This window comes from Phyllobates terribilis, unplaced genomic scaffold, assembly GCF_046119375.1.
Source record: "Phyllobates terribilis strain yellow unplaced genomic scaffold, ASM4611937v1 Scaffold_11__3_contigs__length_659146591, whole genome shotgun sequence".
NCBI classification, from domain to species: domain Eukaryota; kingdom Metazoa; phylum Chordata; class Amphibia; order Anura; family Dendrobatidae; genus Phyllobates; species Phyllobates terribilis.
Window position 1 is genome coordinate 381,045,424 of NW_027362771.1, and position 20,503 is coordinate 381,065,926.

Below are 20,503 nucleotides of genomic sequence, written 5' to 3' on the forward strand. Positions count from 1 at the left end.
TTGCCCTACATGTGCCCTCCGTTCTACAAATGACCTAAGACTAACATCCCCCATAATATGAAACTCGCACCTCCGTCTCCAAGACTTCTCTCGTACTGCGCCAGTTCTCTGGAATGCACTACCCCAGGCAATCAGACTGATGCCTAGCCCCCATGTCTTTAAGCGCGCTTTAAAAACTCATCTCTTTAAACAAGCCTACCACCTTAACTACTCAGTAAACTAAGTTTCCCCTGTCCCCTCCTTCTAAATATTATTCAGAATCTGTTCCCTACTCTTCATCTGTCTCCACACCCTCCATGCACAAGATAACTGCACTCGGTACTTAAGTATTGCACTTAAACATACAGGCTGATGACTGGATCATACAGCTTTATATGAAAATCCCTATTTATTATAATTGCCAGACCTGAAATAACAAGCACTTTTCACCTATTTTGTCCCCCCATTTCCTTGTAGAATGTAAGCTTGCGAGCAGAGACCTCACTCCTATTGTAACTGTTTAAACTGTCTTAAATTGCATTGAATTTATTGTCTGTACATGTCCCCGCTTAATTGTAAAGTGCTGCGGAATTTGTTGGCGCTATATAAATAAAAATTATTATTATTATTATTATTAACTCTAGGCTGAGTGTTTGGATTTGTATACGTTGTGGGTGTAGTTTAATATATCTCGCTCTTGATTCAGTAAAAACGTATTTTCTGGGGATAAACTGTCTGGGTCGTCTTCATTGTCTGTGACTTCGTCGTATCCTGAGAACTCGGCTTACACAGATGCTGGCTGTGTTACATAGCCGGCACCTGCCTTCAACTACAGCGACCGGGGCTTGCTCAGATCATTGTAATTTAACAATTTAAATGCCACTGTCAATCTCTGAAAGTGGCATTTAGATTACGTCAGCAATGGTGCTTCCACCAGCCCCTCAACCCAATCGTGGGAACAGATGGGTGGCTATGGCAGCCAGGGGGCCTACTGAAGGTCACTGTACATGTCATCTTAGTCCTCCTGCTGTTTTGAGAATGCCAAGGGGGTGTAAAGCTATGATAAGAGTAAAAGGTGGGTGCTTTGAGGAATCTAAAGTTTAACACGTGCTTGTTTACGTCTTGTTTCTATGAGTTCCCGTCATGGTTTTGAAGCCTTCAGTCTGAATCTACAATGTGCAAATTCTAATAAGAACAAGGGAAACCACTGCATGAACAGGTGTGTGCAAACTTTTAGCTGGTCTTGTATGTCAATGGAAAAATAAAAAAGCTATGGTGCTTGGGAGAAGGGGTGAAAACACAAAAGCATAAAAGATGAAAATCACCCAGTCAGGAAAAGGAGACCCATCATCACCCTTGACATATCCATTTTAATAAATTATTGCATTCTTTATTAAATTATTCTGGGCCATCTTTTTTAACTCCATATTGTGCTGTTCCTCTTATTCCAACTAGAAATATCTGAATAAATTGAGAATAGGGTTTAGCATTTCCCTTGTGAAAGGGATAAACACTCATGGGACATTACACGACTAAGGACACACCCTGAGCTGGCAACATCAAATTGTCAATTCACAAAATTTCTACAAGGAACAACAGAGGAACCGTGCAACAAGTTATAGGACAAAATGATTCAGAAATGTAATATTATCGGAAATATAATAAGCGACCTAAAACAGAAATCCAGAAAGTTACAAACAGCGTTGCGCATTCTGTGACTCTTTAGCTGTGGGACAACTACATGACTTTGACATCAGGGCAGCCACAGGCTTCCATAGCATCCTGAAACCCAACAGTAAGTCTGACATGTGGACATAAAGTTATAACAATACACTGGATTCTAATTTCATTTTGGCGGTGCTGTGGAAAGGATTTATTTTTTTAATACCAACAGTCACTTTATGTAAATCCTACACAACTGAACTCAAGCGTCCACTACTGAAAAAAAAAAATCACAAATTTAGGATAATAGTGTTTGGAGAGCTTTATCAGCCTCCTAATACTAGTCCGGGACTGCTGTCAATCATTAATGTAGCGTGCTGGGTCACAGCCCATAGTGGCATCACTGACATCCCTATGTGCACAGAAAGGAGGAGAAGAAAAAGGGAGGAGAAACGATGAGAATAAAGTGCTTCCAATACCACACCCCTGTTAAAGTTCCCTTTTAAAAGTAGAGGAATTGGGGGCTTTGGCTCCAGACCATATAAAGCGTTAAAAAAAAAAAAAGGGACAGACTCCTTTTATCCATTTTAAGACCAGGTCACATTCTCCTGATACAGACCAGGCACTTGCGCTTTTAACAACTCTAAATGCTTTTCCGAAAAATCGGATTTTCTAATTATCTTTGAATGGGCCTTGGTTTTTATGTCTTGTAATTCATGTTTATTTTTCACTTTGTTGTTTGTTTTTGTGTTTAGTTTTTTACAGCCAGTCTTATTAAAAAATATTTGAAGTTGCATTCCTCTTTCCGTATAAATTATTTTCGTATATAGAACTTTTTTTGCTGACAGGAGCAGGGTGACAAACAACGATTTGGACTGGCAGTGTTTTAATTTTTTTATTTTGTTTTATTTTTCTTGTTTCTTCATTTTTTTCACACACTGTGCCCCCCATAATGTCTGAAGAGACCTTTTGGGGGGGGGGGGGGTCTTATTTCAACATACTAATATTCTTTTCATTGTCAGTTTCCCCTGGCATTGTTATCTGACTCTTGAATACACTGCAGCTTGCAAAGGAGGGGGCTGAGAAGCCAGGAGAGAAATCCCCCACAGCGACAGCCAGCTACACAGGATGTCCCTTCCCCCGACACCATGTGCTTCTTTGTTCAAGAAACATAATTTAACAGCAGTTATGGGAAAACTATACAAACGAGTGATAACCCAACCAGATTTTTGGATACTGAAAGGAATGGAGAATCTCACCAGCCCTTTCTCCGCCGCCCAGCAAGCAACGATAGGGAGATATGCAGCACAGCCTTTCAGAAGCCCCTAGGGCCACGGTGTTTGGTCTCCACGCGTAGCAGGGGCCCGGCTAGATCCGATAACACCAGAACCAGCTCCCTAGGATCGTCCAGTAGGGAAGTGTAACCAATTTTAGTTTTTAGAGTTGTAGCTGAGAGAGACCAGGGGGAGGAGAGTTGAATCCAGCTTGGTGGCAGGAGTGGGCGGGATCCAGAGAGTTTAACAGTTCCAGCAGCCCTGAGCTCAGAGTCTTTGCTTCTGGGGAGGTCGTGACATCAAGACGTGTGGGACAAGTCCATCAACCAAGTGAGGGCCCACAGTCTCCAATGTCGCAGCCCATCCCCCGAAAGCCAGGCCTTTCCATCTAAAACCGGTAAATGACTCGTAATAACTGCTTTATACCTTTTGTACCCATGCTTTTGTGCTTGCAATTCTGACACTGTATATATATAACCCTTATGTATATAGCGTATTGTTTAGTGTGCCCTTACGGTGATTAAATATAGAATTGAATCTTGGGCTGTTCTTTTATCTCGATCCACAAACCTTACACCTGTTGTTCGGTCCAACGAACACGCTCCCGGGCTGGTTTCTAGCCCGATATAGTCCGTTGTATCAAATAGAAACTGGTGGCAGCTCTCCCAGGCCGACTAGGCTCTGCTTCACTGGAGCTAGTGAGTGGAGCCTCTCAGCCTGTCAGGGTTGTGGGTGAGTGGTTCCACGCCAGTGACTGAGTGGGCCACCTCTACCCACTCCCTAGTGCCTTCCTGTACCCGTGTGGACAAGGAGTGTCTGTGCATAACGTACCAACCTGACCTTACGCGTCGCTCAGGGGAGGTGCGGAACATCAGGTAGGTGCAGAGGGCAGGTCCGTACCACGTTCTCCGTCTGACGTAACTGTGACGTCAGGCAGGAGGCGGGGTGTGGATTCATCACAAGCGGCGGCAACAGCGAGATTCTGCGGGGTCCCTCTGTTGCCGTTTCTTCACACATAGTAATAAACCTTCTTTGCCTTCTCTGTGGTAGTCTGGCTGTGTCTGACAACTGGCTCCTCACTCTTAAAAGCTTGCAGCACATTGTGCAGCTGTAACTCTGCATTAATGTTTTAGAACGTCAGTGCTGAGAAAGTGTGGACGCCCGGATTTTTATAGTCTCAGGCTGTCCACAAATAGTTAATAATAAATAAAAATTAAAAAAAAAAAAAACCTGTTCGGGGGTCGTTTGTGATCCAAAACACTCTGGTGAAAGAATACATAGGCAAACTAAGATGAATCCTAGCTGCTAGAAATACACATTATAAATAATAATTATGACTAATTGTTATCGATCAGGTTTGGAGAAAGTACACCATTACACAAGCACAAGAATAAAACAGATAAAATGGAAGTTATTACCTGCTCGTAATTCAGTCTTTGAGCCTCAGAAATCTCTTTTGGTTTGGCTTCTAAAATGTAGTCACCTACAAAAAAAAAACCTTTGTAAAGTATAGACAAAGTTACACTTTTCCATTTTTTAAAAGCCAGCAAAAAAGGAAAGCAAAAAGAAAATCAGCCAACAGAAACATTAAATTTTGCATCAAAGAAAAAAACAACTTTTGACATATCAGTTATGAAATCTTCATTAATATCGGTGCATTCAGTTAAACTAATGTTTTTTGATTATGCCCAATCTGAAACTTATAGTTTAAAATGGTTAATCTGAACCAACAGTACAATACACTAAACTGGAATTTGTAGCCGCCATGCCCAAAACACAAGCTTGGGAACCAAATTTTACCACATAATGGCACAAGCACAAAGAGTTCCAGTCCCGATGCTGAATGCCTTCAGCATCAGAGTTTTCAAGCTTAAACTGTATTGAAGGCCACATATTTAGTGAAGCATGAAATAAATCAGATTATAATATCATACCTAAAATCACAGTATAGACATAATAATGATATGCAAATACTAACAAAGAAAAAAAGTAGAAACTCATCGAGTATGAGTGCCACACCCAGAATTATATGAACTTGCTTGCCTTGGCTGTCATCAATGAGGTTATTAATGGTTGTGTGAGGAATGTTCTGCCACGTTGAATGCAAATTATCAAAATTTGCTTCTTGCAGCTCACTTTGTAGTTCCTGACCAATGACGTCCCAGATATGCACGATGGGAGACAAGTCCGGAGACGCTGCAGGTCAAGGTAGCACGTTTAAGTCATACAGGCTGCTCACAGTAGCATGAGCAACATGTGGCCTGGTGTGGTCATGTTGAAAAATGGTTTCTGTTACACTTGAGAAAGGGCCATATCACTGATTCCACAACTGAATCAATGTAATACTAAGCTGTTGATGTACCCGAAATAAAAACTAGTGGGGGCTGGCTACAGTACATTATGAAACTGTACCCAGAAAAAGGGCCAGTTGAACGTTCTTTATAAAAGTCTTTTCATGGTGTTGTCCAACTGGTCTCCAGACCAATCTCCAGCATGGAGTCTCTCTCTTGTCTTGAAGAGTTCATACCTCCAATTCAGCCAACATTGTTGTCCTGCTCTCCTTTGTGATAGCCTTTGAGAGCTGTGGCATGTGGTCAAAGGAACATCTGTAGCTGAACATCTCTCTGAACACTGTTTGAAGCCTTAGGCTTGGGAAATGACGTCCAATTTCACTTACAGTACAGACAGGATCACTACGCACCATTCTTTCTAATCTGACAATCCATCCATGAAGAAATTCATCTCTGTGCGCCTTATGCTTTCATTCTAGTTCATTGTCGTTCTCCCAACCACTAGGACAAACAATGAACACTGCAGACATCTTAGTGTATGTGCGTTACGATCTGCTAGAGGGATAAACCAAGGCCTCCCACATTAAGGGTTGCTCACAGCGTATAAATCGGATGAGTGCAATTCAATTAAGAATTGGATTGCATTGGGTCCAATGTTATACTATGGGGGAGTGCACATCTGCAATTATTTTCTCATGCCGATTTGCGGTTGCATTAACCGGTTCCCAACCGCCCACTGTAGATAAACGTCGGTGCTTGCTGGGCTCTGTGCAGCGCCGACGTTTAAAAATGGTGGGTGGTCTCGCAGCGCTCAGGACCCCCAGGGTCCTGCAAGCGCTGGGATTCCGATGCAGAGCGTTAGCTCTGACAGGGGACATCATCGGGACCTGATTGGATCAGGTCCCAGTGATGTTAACCCTTTGCTATGTTCTATATGCCGCGATCTACAGTGATCGTGGCATATAGAAGATAGAAGGAGGAGAGGGGGTCGTCTTACTTACCTCTCCGACGACCCTTGATAGCTTCCAGGACCTGGGGTTGCTATGGCAGCTGGAGGTCACATGACCGCCTCCAGATCTGCCATATATGGTGTCCTGCCTGGCTCAGCCTGCAGCTGAAGCCAGGCAGGAGACTGACTGTGAAACAGTCAGCGAAGATCTCATGTAATGTAATACATGTCTATTACATTACATGAGATTAGCGATCAGAAAAATAAAAATGAATGTCCCATACAGGGACTAAGTAAAAAAAAAAGTTTTTAAACTGTTAAAAAAAAAAAATCACAAAATAAATTACAAAATAAATAAAATATTAAACCGATAAATCCGTATATTTATGCAAAAATAAAAAAAGTACACATATTTGGTATCACCGCGTCCGAAACAACCCGAGCTATAAAACTGTCACACTAATTAACTCCTTCTGTGCACACCGTAATAAAAATAAATAAAAAACGGAGCAAAAAAATATGCTTTTTCATCATATCGCCAAACAAAAAGTGGAAAAACTGCGATCAAAAAACAAAATAGAAAGAAAAATGGTACCGCTGAAAACGTCATCTTGTTCCGCAAAAAAAAGCCGCCATACAGCTCCATCAGCCAAAAATGAAAAAAGTTATAGCGCTCAGAATAAAGCAATGCAAAAAAAATTTTTTTTTCAATAAAATTGTTTTATTGTGTAAAAGCGCCAAAACATTAAAATACAGTAAGTGTAGTATCGCTGTACACGTACTGACCTGAAGAATAATGCTGCCTGATCACTTTTACCACACGCAGAACGGCATAAAAAAAACCCTCAAAAAACAATTCCTGAATTGTTTGTTTTTGTTAATTTTACCTCCCAAAAAACGGAATAGAAAGCGATCAAAAAATGTCACGTACCCAAAAATGGTACCAATAAAAATGTCAACTCGTCCCGCAAAAAACAAGCCGTCACATGACTGTCAGCCGAAATATGGAAAAATTATAGCTCTCAAAATATGGTGATGCAAAAACTAGATTTTGCAAAAAAAAGCATCTTTTAGTGTGTGACAGCTGTCAGTCATAAAAACCCGATATAAATCTGGTATCTCTGTAATCGCACCGACCCGAAGAATAAAGTAATCTAATCAGTTATATCACACTAGGAACGGCGTAAAAAATAAATAAAACCAATTCTTCACCTGCTACTGATTTGTTTATTATGTCTCCCAAAGATCGCAGTAAGGCTCTGCTCACATTTATCCTGCGCTCTGCGCTAAGCGCTTACACCAGAGTTTCCGTGTAAATCTCTGAAATATGTGATTCAGCCGGAACCCATGACGGAAGATTCCCTGTAATGAGGCAGATATAGGCCACTGTGGATGCCATCTGGCCTGTGATCCCATGGTGTCAGTTTTTTTAGGCGTGCATAAAAGTGCGGTTGGCCACAGTTTTGTGCACTTCAGAAAAAAAGGACACTGCTAAACAGAGGCCAGACGGAGTCCAGAGTAACTCTGCTGCCTCATTACAGTGAATGGATCCCGCAGGGGTTTCATCTGAATTACATCACTTGGAAATTTACATGGAAACTCCGATGTAAGTGCTCAGCCTAGAGCGCCGGATAAATGTTACGTAAAATGTTCCCAATAAAAGCTTCAACTCAGTCCTCAAAAAAAGCTAGTCCCCACTCAGGTCCGTCATCTGTTAAAAATATAAGGGACTTCCAAGTTACTGGTAGCAGAAAGGCTCTGGAAAAGCGAAATGGCCCTTGCCCCCCAAAAGAAATTCTGAAAATTTTGTGCTCCCAAATCCAAATGCCTATTCTACAATAATTTGTTCTCCAATTGTCAAATAGCACTTCGTCCCCCCCAGATCTCGCCGTATGGCTGAGCGGTACGATACAGCCACATATGGGGTATTGACACTTTTAGAAGAAATTGTGTGACACATTTCGGCACCATTTTTACCCATTGCCCTGTTTGAAAATGTAAAATCTGAGGGTAAAACATCTTTTTGTGGTAAAAATATAATTATGCTTTTTTCACTGCCCAATGGTATAAATTTAAAAATTAAAAAATACTCACTACTTCCCTAGATGAATTCCTTGAGAGGTGTAGTTTACAAAATGGGGTCACTTGTGGGGGTTTCTGCTGTTTCGGCATGTCAGCGACTCTTCAAATGTGACATGGTGTCTGCGGCCTATCCCAGCCAACATAGCGCTCCTTTCTCTTCCAAACCCTGCCGTACACCAAAGCAGTGGTTTTCCCCCACATATGGGGTATCGGCGTACTCAGGAGAAATTGTACAACAAATTTCATGGTGCAATTTATCCTGTTACCCTTATGATAATACAAATTAGGGAATGAAAAACATTTTTTGTGGGAAAAATGTGAAAATTTTATTTTTACGGCTCAATATTATAAACTCCTGTGAAGCAGCTGGGGGTGCAAGGTGCTCACCACACATCTAGATAAGTTCCCTAAGGGGTCTAGTTTCCAAAATGGTGGCACTTGAGGGGGGTTTCCACTGTTTAGGCACATTAGGGGCTCCCCAAATGCGACATGGCGTCTGCTAATTATTCAAACAAATTTTACATTCAAAAAGTCAAATGGCGCTCCTTCCCTTTCAGACCCTACTGTGCGCCCAAACAGTGGTTTGCCTCCACATATGGGGTATCAGCGTGTTCAAGAGAAATTGCACAACAAATTTCATGGTGCAATTTTTCCTATTACCCTTATGATAATGCAAAATTAAGGGATGAAAAACGGTTTTGTGGGAAAAATGTGAAAATTTTATTTTTACAGCTCAATATTATAAACTTCTATGAAGCACCTTGGGGTTCAAGGTGCTCACCACACATCTAGATAAGTTCCCTGAGGGGGTCTAGTTTCCAAAATGGTGTCACTTGTGGGGGGTTTCCACTGTTTAGGCACATCAGGAGCTCTCAAAACGCAACATGGTGTCTGCTAATTATTCAGACAAATTTTACATTCAAAAAGTCTAATGGCGCTCCTTCCCTTCCGAACCCTGCAGTGCGCCCAAACAGTGGTTTTCCCTCACATATGGGATATCAGCACGCTCAAGAGAAATTGCACAAAAAAAATTGGGGTCCATTTTTTCCTGTTACCCCTGTGAAAATAAAAAAAATTGGGTCTAAAGTAACATTTTTGTGAAAAAAGTTAAATGTTCATTTTTTTCTTCCACATTCCAAAAATTCCTGTGAAGCACCTGAAGGGTTAACAAAGTTCTTGAATGTGGTTTTGAGCACCTTGAGGGGTGCAGTTTTTAGAATGGTGTCACTTTTGGGTATTTTCTGTCATAAAGACCCCTCAAAGTGACTTCAAATATGATGTGGTCCCTAAAAAAATGTTTTTGCAAATTTTGTTGGAAAAATGAGAAATCGCTGGTCAACTTTTAACCCTTATAGCTCCCTAACAAAAAAAAATTTTGGTTCCAAAATTGTGCTGATGTAAAGTAGACATGTGGGAAATGTTATTTATTAACTATTTTGTGTGACATATCTCTCTGATTTAAGGGCATGAAAATTTAAAGTTTGAAAATTGCAAAATTTTCAAAATTTTCGCCAAATTTCCAATTTTTTCACAAATAAACGCAAGTGATATCAAAGAAATTTTACCACTATCATGAAGTACAATATGTCACGAAAAAACAATCTCAGAATCAGGGGAATACGTTGAAGCATTCCAGAGTAATTACTTCATAAAGTGACAGTGGTCAGAATTGAAAAAATTGGCCCGGTCACGAAGGCAAAAACAGGCTCTGGTGCGAAGTGGTTAAATTTGAGATTCCACACCACTATCAGAAATCTACTCAAACAGTCCTTGTAAGGACTACTTCTGAAGAATATTAATCCTGATGATTGCCTAACTAGTGCTGACTTTGTGGAGACATAGTATAGTACAGAATAGGGTCCATTGCACATTCTTTCTGCTAGCTGGAATTCCTATCAATGGCCTTAGATATCAAGGCTAATAGTATTCTTTTTGCTCTTAATCCTGCTAATATTGGAGAAAAGCAACATAATACACCATTTTACTGTTCCATTTGCTTGTTAGCCGCATACAGCCAGAGTTGGGTGATTTGAATAGTATTGCTGCATTGTGCAAGCTGAGAAACGTTTCCATCATCTCAGGTGGTCAAATATGATTGCAGTATTAATCCTGATTTTTTTTTAGAAGCTGCAAAATATTATACTGCATTTTAAGTCTGCTACTTGTGTGTCCAAAATATATCCACACTTGCTCGCTGACCAATAGCATCTGTCATTAGATGTGATCAAATACTGCGGTATTAATCCTGACATTTTTTTGCAAGCTGTAAAATATCAAACTCCATTTAAGATGGGCAAAGAGTGTGGTAAGGGACGGGGAAGTGGACATGATGGTGCACGCAGAGCCCGAAGCCGCAGGCAAAATGAAATTGTGCCTGCAGAGGGAGCACAACAAGCACGCACATCATGTCGACCTAGCTTCCTGTCCCACTTTCTACAGGGCCGCGGAACACCACTCCTGAAGCCAGAGCAGTGTGAAAAGGTTGTTGGTTGGATACCAGATAATGTTTCCAATCAGTTTGCCACCACCACCCTGTCTTCCACACTGTCCAGTCTCAGTAGTCGTGAGTCTGAACCATATATTCCTCACCCTGATCCTCCTTCCTTCCACCATGCAGAGTGCATCCCACACTTGGACACTCCAAAGAGCAGAGACACACAATCGCCAGCAAGTCAGGAGGAGGCTCAAAGTGCATACGAGGAAGACCAGGTGGTGGACGATGAAGTCACTGACCCAATCTGGGAAGGTGACATGCATAGCGAGGAAAGCAGTGCAGAGGGGGAGGGAGGTGTAGCACCACAAAAGGCAGGTAGAAGCAGTGGTGTGGCCACAGACACAAGGCAGGCAACTGTTCCCCAAAACACCAATACGAGGGAAGTTGCCAGTCCAACTGCGGTGTCTTCCTGAGTCTGGCTCTTTTTTAAAGACTGTCCAGTTAACCCAAAAAGATGCCAGCATCCACAGGGGCAGCAAAACTACAATCCTGACCATCACCAGAATGCTCAGGCACATGACAGCAAAGCACCCGACTAGTTTGGCCGAACGCCAGAATCCACAAACAGTGTCTGCGGGTGACACCACTGCCTCTTCCGCTGTTCTACATGCATGCAAAAACGCAGCCACCCACCCACAGGCCACAATACTAAACTGACACATTTCTCGACTGTTTGCACTGGAAATGTTGCCTTTTAGACTTATTGAGACAGAAATTTTCTGAAACCTGTCCCTCGGGACTCGGTCCCAGCTGCCACCATTTCTCCTGGTATGCCGCCCTTGCCTTACACAAGCACGTGTCCCAGAACATTACCCGTACCCTCACTAACGCAGTTACTGGGAAGGTCCACCTAACCAAGGACACGTGGACAAGTGCTTGTGGCCAGGGACGGTACATTTCACTGACGGCACACTAGGTTAATATTGTGAAAACCAGAACCCAGTCAGACCCTGGGACGAAACACGTCCTCCCGACGTAGAGGTTTGCGATCCCTGGGTCAATCAGGGTTGCTCCCACATTCTACAGCTCTTGCGCCTCCTCCTGCTCCTCTTCAGCCTCCATTTCCGAAATGACCGTATCAGTCGCAAGCTGGACTGGAAGCAATGCAGCACTGCCTCAGCCAAGTGGCAACAGGCTATGCTGGAGCTTATCTTCTTAGGCAACAAAGGGCAGAGTTGTTGAAAGCTATAACAGAGCAAGCAGATCTGTGGCTCTCACCGCTGAACCTACAGCCAGGCATGGTCGTGTGTGACAATGGCCAGAACCTGGTGGCGGCTCTGAAGCTTGGCAACCTCGCACACGTACCATGCCTGTCCCACGTGCTCAACTTAGTGGTTCTGCGGTTTCTCAAAACTTATCTTTGCAGCTTCCAGCTCACAGACTGGTGAGCGAGGTCATCACGCATTGGAACTCAACGTTGCATATTTAGGAAGGATTCGTGAGCAGCAGAGGGCAGTTGTAAGGCACAGAGGAATCTGGTACTCAACAAGTATTGGGTATCCAACCTTGACACGTGGCATGAACTGTCTCTCTATGCCTTGGAGGTCCTGGCCTGCACTGCTGCCAGTATTTTGTCAGAGGGTATTTAGTGCAGCCAGGGGTATTATAACTGATTGGCACATCCGCCTTTCAACTGAAAATGCTGACAGGCTGACTCTTATCAAAATGAACAAGGACTGGATTGGGCCAGACTTACCACCACCGGATGATAGCAGCGGAACATAAACTGAAATCCAGTGCTTTTTTTTTTGGAGGGTCTAGTCCCATGCACCTCTGTTTTAGGTCGTCTTCCTCCACCACCATATCACCAGGGTGACCATTATGCAACGCCCACAAAAATTTTTTAAGATGAGCCTAGCAACTATTTTTAAAAGCCTGCCTCTAACATTCTATAGAATATATATTTATACCCCACAGGGGTAAATGCCTGTGCACATAGTGCATAGGCATTACCAGTCTAGAAGACCCACTCCTTAATAATGAAAAATATTTTTTTTTACTGAGGCTCTCCACTACGTCTCTTCAAATTGGTATTGGAATGCGTCATAATTTTTGGCAGCCCTTGCACTTACTGCATAATCAATAACAGTATAGGAGACCCACTCCTAAATAATGGGAAGGCAATTCAAATTGATTCTATATTCAACAATATTAATTAACTCTTATCTGAAATTTGTGTAGGGGTGAGCTATTGCACTATGGCTAGCATGTTACACGCATCCAGATAGGGATTACTGCCTTATACTCTTGCTGCTTCAAGCAAACCAAAAAAAATCTTGGTTATTTATTTTGCCTTATGTACAAGTTATTACCCAGGAAAGAATATTTCTTAACATTTTTTCCAGGAAAATCTATTTTAGTGTTGTTTTTGTATGTTTTATTGTCAATCTGTAAAAGTGGGGTAATACTCTGACAACATAGTTCACAGCAGTGACCTGGGATTCAGAGATGCTTCCAGGGGCTTCCCCATGTAATTTCAGCACTGTTTCCAACAATTTCACCAATTTTAAGTCCCCCTCCAGAACTCCATGGGGACCGTCAGAAAAATGCACGGGTTTCCCAATGACTTACATTGTACTCGTTACTCGGATAGACCACCCGAGCATTACAATTTACTCGACCTGAGTAACGAATACCTGAGCATTTTAGTGCTTGCTCATCACTAATAAGGACTAATTGCTTCTTGATGTGGTCAAGTTGATAATTTTTTTTTAGGTCTGAGGCAGGATTCTGGGGTACAATAGATCACAATAATGATGAATTGCTACAGTGACAGCCATAAAGCAAGGCTTGATACGCTGACATACAGAACAAGAAACATTGGAGGTGACTGAGCAGAACAGAATAACTTTCAGAACTGACAAATGAGAGCTCTCTTGATATTAAAAGATCTAATACACGTTACATCCATATTCATGTCTTTTTTGAAAATGTATCTGTTGTAAAATCTCACACTAGGGCCAAGATCACACGAGCGTATAAATAAAAAAAATCAATCAATGTTCATCCAGCAAAACAGACGATATTCTTCAGTATTGCCATCTGTATACCATCCATGAGACCATTTTTAACATCCGTATGGCATTCGTATTAACACATCAGCAAGTAATAAGATTTACAAGAGCAAAACACATTTCCAATGTTAATAATGTCATTGAATCCATGAAAATAGAATGCTATATGGTTGATCCGTATGGTATCTGATTTTTTATTTTGCATCCATAGAATGGAATGGGAAAATCTCGTCCGAAATACAGAAGATAATAGTGTAAGCTGAGATTCTTTTCACCCGAACATTCGATCCGTGTGAAAAAAATCTAAAGGTCATCTGAACAACCCACTTGAATAACACTGATCCTAGTGCTGTCCGTGTGATGTTAGTTTTTTCCACAGATAAAAATTGGGGTCGTGTGAACATAATAGAAAAAATCTGTGCAGATATTGTCATGGAGTTGTGATGAAATCTGCATGTATTACATGTGAAAGTGGTGCGTATTTTACCGTATGCAAAGAATGAAATCCACAGTGAACATTTACAGAAAGAATTGATATGTTGGAGGTTTAGAAATCCACAGTGCAGGTGAATTTCTGCCCAGAACTGATCCACCGCGTGTGGATGAGATATGTCAGTTCTGCTTTGCTCTACTGTAAGCCACTGCTGATATCTGTCCATGACTATAGACCAAAAATAAGCAGAAAATGAAAATTGTGTGAGCAAGCCCTCAGAATCCCACTGAATACATCATTTCCAGACAATGCCACATATTTTATTGATGAAAATCCATTACAGACGCAATTGAACATGGAATCCCGCCTTTTAACCTGTACTACGCTGCGGCCAATAGCAGCTCTCCTCCATACTCTGGTACCACATAGTACCTGTAAAAAAAAAAAAAAAAAAAAAAAGAATTTAAAATAAAAAAATACATTATACTCACCTTCTGATGGCCCCCCGGTCTCCTGTACGGCTTGCGATGGTCTAAAAGGACCTTCCATGACATCATTTAGCCGGCTGAATGGATTTATATAGTGTGAACAAGTTGTCAAGCACTTTCCAAGTGATGCTAAAATCGCTTGGAAAGCGCTTGACAACCCGCATGCGAAATCTCATGTGAAGAACGCTTCACATCCGCATGTCCCTGGCAGGAAAAATGCATGTACAATCCGCATGTAAAATCCGCATGAACAATCCGCATGTAAAATCCGCATGAACAATCCGCATGTAAAATCCGCATGCGTTTTTTCTGCCAGGGAGATGCAGAAACGCTCAGGAAAAATACAGAGAGTTTCTGTATCGTGGGCACATAGCCTTAGTATATACTGTATTGATCCATCATGTTAATAAAGAATGGTATAGTTGTACCTGATTATGATGCAGTCCTGCACAGGGTGTGGCGCTCTCCCATGAGAGCGCCACAATATATTATCACAACATATTAAAGGAACATATATTATTTGCCATATCGGCAATTATCACCTACTATTTGCAATTCTACTCATCCCAATAACAACTATCTTAATATTTCCAATATTTTACACCCCAATTGATTTGCATTTTGGTCATATCAGGCTATCAAATACTTTTCATTGATTTTTTGTTCTTCCTGCTGTTCTCTTGTTTTATCCGTTTGGGTCTCTTTTGTTACTCAATTTATCTTGTGTGCGCTCCTTTCTTTTTGACACCTCAAACCCACTTGTTATTATAATAAAGGTATTTTAATAACCATCTATGTTTTGACCACTCATTCGGGCTATTCATTTTCGGTTTTGCACTCATTGTAGGTGCACATTCTATATGATGTATGTTCATCTGTGTAGTTAGTGTATGTGTGCATATCTGTAATTATGTATATATCAGTGTTAATCTGTGCGTATGCTGTGTTTGTGCTAATGGTTGTTGTGTGTGTGTGTGTGGGGGGGGTCAATACTTTTGCAAGCTACTGTATATAATTGAGTTTGTGTACAGTACAGACCAAAAGTTTGGACACACCTTCTCATTTTAAGATTTTTCTGTATTTTCATGACTATGAAAATTGTACATTCACACTGAAAGCATCAAAACTATGAATTAACACATGTGGAATTATATGCTTAACAAAAAAGTGATGAGTCTGCTGATAGAACTCTGTGTGGCATTGACCTGGTCTCTAATCTGAGCTGCTGTTAACCTGCGATTTCTGAGGCTGGTGACTCGGATAAACTTATCCTCAGAAGCAGAGGTGACTCTTGGTCTTCCTTTCCTGGGGCAGTCCTCATGTGAGCCAGTTTCTTGGTAGCGCTTGATGGTTTTTGCAACTGCACTTTGGGACACTTTCAAAGTTTGCCCAATTTTTCGGACTGACTGACCTTCATTTCTTAAAGTAATGATGGCCACTCGTTTTTCTTTACTTAGCTGCTTTTTTCTTGCCATAATACAAATTTTAACAGTCTATTCAGTAGGACAATCAGCTGTGTATCCACCAGACTTCTGCACAACACAACTGATGGTCCCAACCCCATTTATAAGGCAAGAAATCCCACTTATTAAACCTGACAGGGCACACCTGTGAAGTGAAAACCATTTCCGGTGACTACCTCTTGAAGCTCATCAAGAGAATGCCAAGAGTGTGCAAAGCAGTCATCAAAGCAAAAGGTGGCTACTTTGAAGAACCTAGAATATAAGACATATTTTCAGTTGTTTCACACTTTTTTGTTAAGTATATAATTCCACATGTGTTAATTCATAGTTTTGATGCCTTAAGTGTGAATGTACAATTTTCATAGTCATGAAAATACAGAAAAATCTTTAAATGAGACGGTGTGTCCAAACTTTTGGTCTGTACTGTATATCAGCCATGGGCAGACATCAGAAGTACTATTCAGACATTAACCTGTACATAACATCTGATGTCTGTTCACACAGTATACCACATACAGTATATAGGGGAATACATGACTGGTATATAATACACTGACTACAGACATCTGATGGTATATAGCAATGTGTATTTTTAAAACATCTTGTATCACAGCAGATAAGTCACTAAGAATCTTTATACTGGATGTGGTATATTATGTACAAGGATAAACACTGTACTGAACACACCTGGACCTGCCTACAGGACCTCACATATTATATATGGGGCCATATAATAGAATCTGATGTGCTGTAGGTTCAGGTGTAATCAGTCAGGGTCCTGTATTGTGAGGTCTGTGGCCTCTGCTGGGGCTCAGGGTGATTTATTCCACCAGTCTGAACTTTCCACACTGACAGGACGACCCTAATCTGCATTGAAGTTCAGACTCCTGCAATAACTCACACGGAGCCCCAGCAGTGGACCCAACCTGATCATATAGAATCCTGGGTGAGGAGTAGTGTTGAGCGAGCACTAAAATGCTCGGGTGCTCGAAGCTCGGGCCGAGCTCGCCGTGATACTCGGGTGCTCGACCCGAGCAACGAGCCCAATGTTAGTCTATGGGAGACTCGAGCATTTTTGCGGTGGCACCCCCGGCAGTCTTTTAAAAGCCTAACAAGTGCCCAAAACGATAGTGTCAGTGCTCAAATGACATGGGGACAGCATGGGGATCGCCCCAGGTCACTGCTGTCAACAACGTGGTCAGAGGTATTAAGCCACTTTCTCGGGCTCACAATAAAACGTTCAAAAACGTAAGTGAAACTTTTTTCCTGTGAAAAGACTTGTGTATAAGTTAAAATAAATGACCAAAAACATAAATACTCCTCCACACCTTCGGCTATGTTCACAAGTAGCATTTTTTATGCGTTTTTGCACTTTTGTATTGCTTTCAACTATGACAAATACATTCACCGGGAAATGTAATTTTAACATTTTACAACCTTATCTGGCCATGTGCTGTGTGACAAATGCATAAAGTGCTGAAAAGACATGGGAACAGCATGGGGAAGACCCCTGGAAGCATCTCTGACTCCCAGGTCACTGTCTAAAAGTGTGCCCATCAGAAGTGATCCTTGCCGCATCAGAAGATGCAGACTTGCAACTATCCCCATGCAAGTTCTAGTCCCAGGGCAGTGTTCAATTGTACCTCCCCCATTCCTTGCAATGCAAGCGCAAGTATGCAGCCTGCCACCCACCCACCCCCAGGCTGCAATACCATACTGCTTGCTTGCTTGAACTTGAAATTGGGCCTTTTAGGCATGTGGAGGCGGAATCTGGCCACCACGTCATGGCTGTGTTGGCGGCCTGGAATCCATACTCAGTCCCCAGCTGCCCGGCGGCCGGGTGTCCATACTCAGTCCCCAGCCGCCTGGTGGCCGGGTGTCCCCGCTTGCTCCCCAGCCTCCAGGGGGTGGCCGGGTGTCCATACTCGGTCCCCAGCCACCCCTATTTGTCCCGGTAACCTTTCCCACACTTTTCTTAGCATGGCCTGCTTTAGGGCAGCATTGGCCGAGCCCACCGGACTATCAGACTCCTCCGGTGGGCCCTGGCGTCTCCATCAGGGGAGTGGAGAGTGCCAAGGTGAGGAGCATGATGAGGATGATAGAAGTTAGCATCTGCTTTGTTTTGTTGTAATGCAAGCGCATGTACTGTATGTAGTAGCGGCTAGGCCTGAGGTGGTCAGCATTTTGGCGCATATCCTACCTCCTCCAAGGATTGCTGGATGTTTTCCTGCTACTAGCCAAGTTCTATGACTCCCGTTAAAACAAAGCTTCAGGTGATAAATGATGGATGAGGTAGTGGCAAAGGAGAAAGAGCAGGAGGAACAGGGACCATTCACATCAAAATCAGGCCAGTCAACCAGATATGTCTTGTAGGATATGTTTCTGTAACAAAAGGAGCGGTTCGGCTACACAGTTATAGGGCATACAGTGAGTGCAATGCCTACCAAAAATTTCGACTTGGAAATGACATGGAGGTCAGAGGGCATTAACTAAACCTTTTTTTCCATTTATAGCAACTGGGTCTCCTGTGCACTGTTGGCCTAAGCAGTGAATGGAAGGCTTTCCAAAAATTATGAGGAACTGCAATGCCCCTTACAAGAGCTATGTGTGGCACCCCAGGGGTCTGGTCACCACAGTAATAGAGATATTACGTCGGAGAGCAAGTGGGAGGTTTCCTGGTCAGGATCCTTTAAACATGCAACATCCTCCTGCCCCAGCCCTGGGAGGGGACAATTCTGCCCTTATAAACTGGATCTGGGGCGGGGTTGAGTGAGTCAGAGAACAGAGAACAGTCAGACTCAGAGTGAGAGTGAGAGCAAGGGAAAGTAACAGCAAGGAGTTCTGTAGGAGCTAGGAGCTAAAGACCAGGGGCTGGAAGCTGAGCAGAGCTCGCCCTGGCAGAAGACAATAGGAACCGGACACAGGAGTCCGAGGCTGTGAGGACTTATATATCCAGCAGCAGAAACCAGCCAGCAGGGGATTTCAGGTCCTCTGGCCATAGAAGCCCGGAGGCTCAGTCACAAGCAAGGGACCAGTACTGCCGTCGTGGAGCGGAGGTTAACAGAAGGCCCCAAGTCACCATCCATACGGGTGAGCACTACACGGTACACTCAGGGACGTGGGCTACTTCTACCCGCTTACAGCAAGGTAGCCAGGAAGAGTGCAGACAGACGGGAAGGCCTACAACTCCACCTGGCCAGGGGAACTCCTGCTTGCTCACAGACTGACCAGGCCTCTTATGCTAGCCAGTACTCCCGGGAGGGTCTACCTTATAATCATCAGTAAAGACCCTGAACTGCACTGCAAAGACTCTGAGTCGTTCCTGCTGCGCTCGTGCACCATCACCCCCATCATCCACACTCACTGCCCTGAGACTATACTCCTCCCGTGGGGAGTTATCCCATTCTCTGCTGCGCACACAACGCCAGCCTCAGCGGTCTGCCTCGCAGCGGTGGTACTCCCTGACCGCAATCCACGGGTGGCGCAGTCGGACAATTAACCTCAAAACCTAAGAAAGACTGCCACTGGTTTGACCAGCCTGAGCCACGGAGACTACAGACCCCAGAGACCCGGCACCGGGTATCCCACGCACATGTACACACGGCCCAGGGGGCGCGTCACATGCAGTACAGCATATTACAAACATAAGTCCCATTATTGTGGAGTGGGTGTCCCATAGTATTTGCTTATGCCTTGCAAGCAAAAGCTGCCAAAAATTAGGACGGAGCAACTTGCAATGCCCCTTACAAGAGCCATGCAGTACAGCATATTACAAACATAAGTCCCATTATTGGGGAGTGGGTCTCCAATAGTATTTGCTTATGCTTTCCAAGCAAAAGCTGCCAAAAATTAGGACGGAGCAACTTGCAATGCCCCTTACAAGAGCCATGCAGTACAGCATATTACAAACATAAGTCCCATTATTGGGGAGTGGGTGTCCCATAGTATTTGCTTATGCCTTGCAAGCAAAAGCTGCCAAAAATAAGGACGGAGGAACTTGCAATGCTGGCACCCTGGTGGTATATTGGTGGTGGAGGCTGAGGATAAGGAGAAGAAGATTAAACAGCCGAAACGAGGAAGCGTATACCCATGTGTGGGTGTGAAGCGGTGCATGTGAATACACCTCCCGAAATAACACAGTGGATTTGACTTTATGTTACTCTGCTGTCATTTGGTGGTGATGAGAAGTCTGGCCCAATCCAGCCCTTGTTCATTTTGATAAGGGTCAGCTTGTCAGCATTGTCAGTTGACAGGCGAGTGCGCTTATCAGTTATAATTCCCCCAGCGGCACTAAAAACACGCTCCGATAACACGCTAGCGGCAGGGCAGGCCAGGACCTCCAAGGCGTACAGAGCGAGTTCATTCCAAGTGTCC

General features: G+C 43.1%; 1 protein-coding gene across 1 annotated transcript in view; it reads right to left on the reverse strand.

Annotated features, from left to right (window-relative positions):
* The window catches only part of MINDY2 (MINDY lysine 48 deubiquitinase 2), a 172,383-nt gene that overhangs the window by 62,059 nt on the left and 89,821 nt on the right, over positions 1–20,503 (reverse strand). Inside the window, exon 3 of the mRNA XM_073652964.1 lies at positions 4,334–4,398. Coding sequence (XP_073509065.1) covers positions 4,334–4,398 — 65 coding nt within the window. The remainder of the gene's footprint in view (positions 1–4,333; positions 4,399–20,503) is intronic.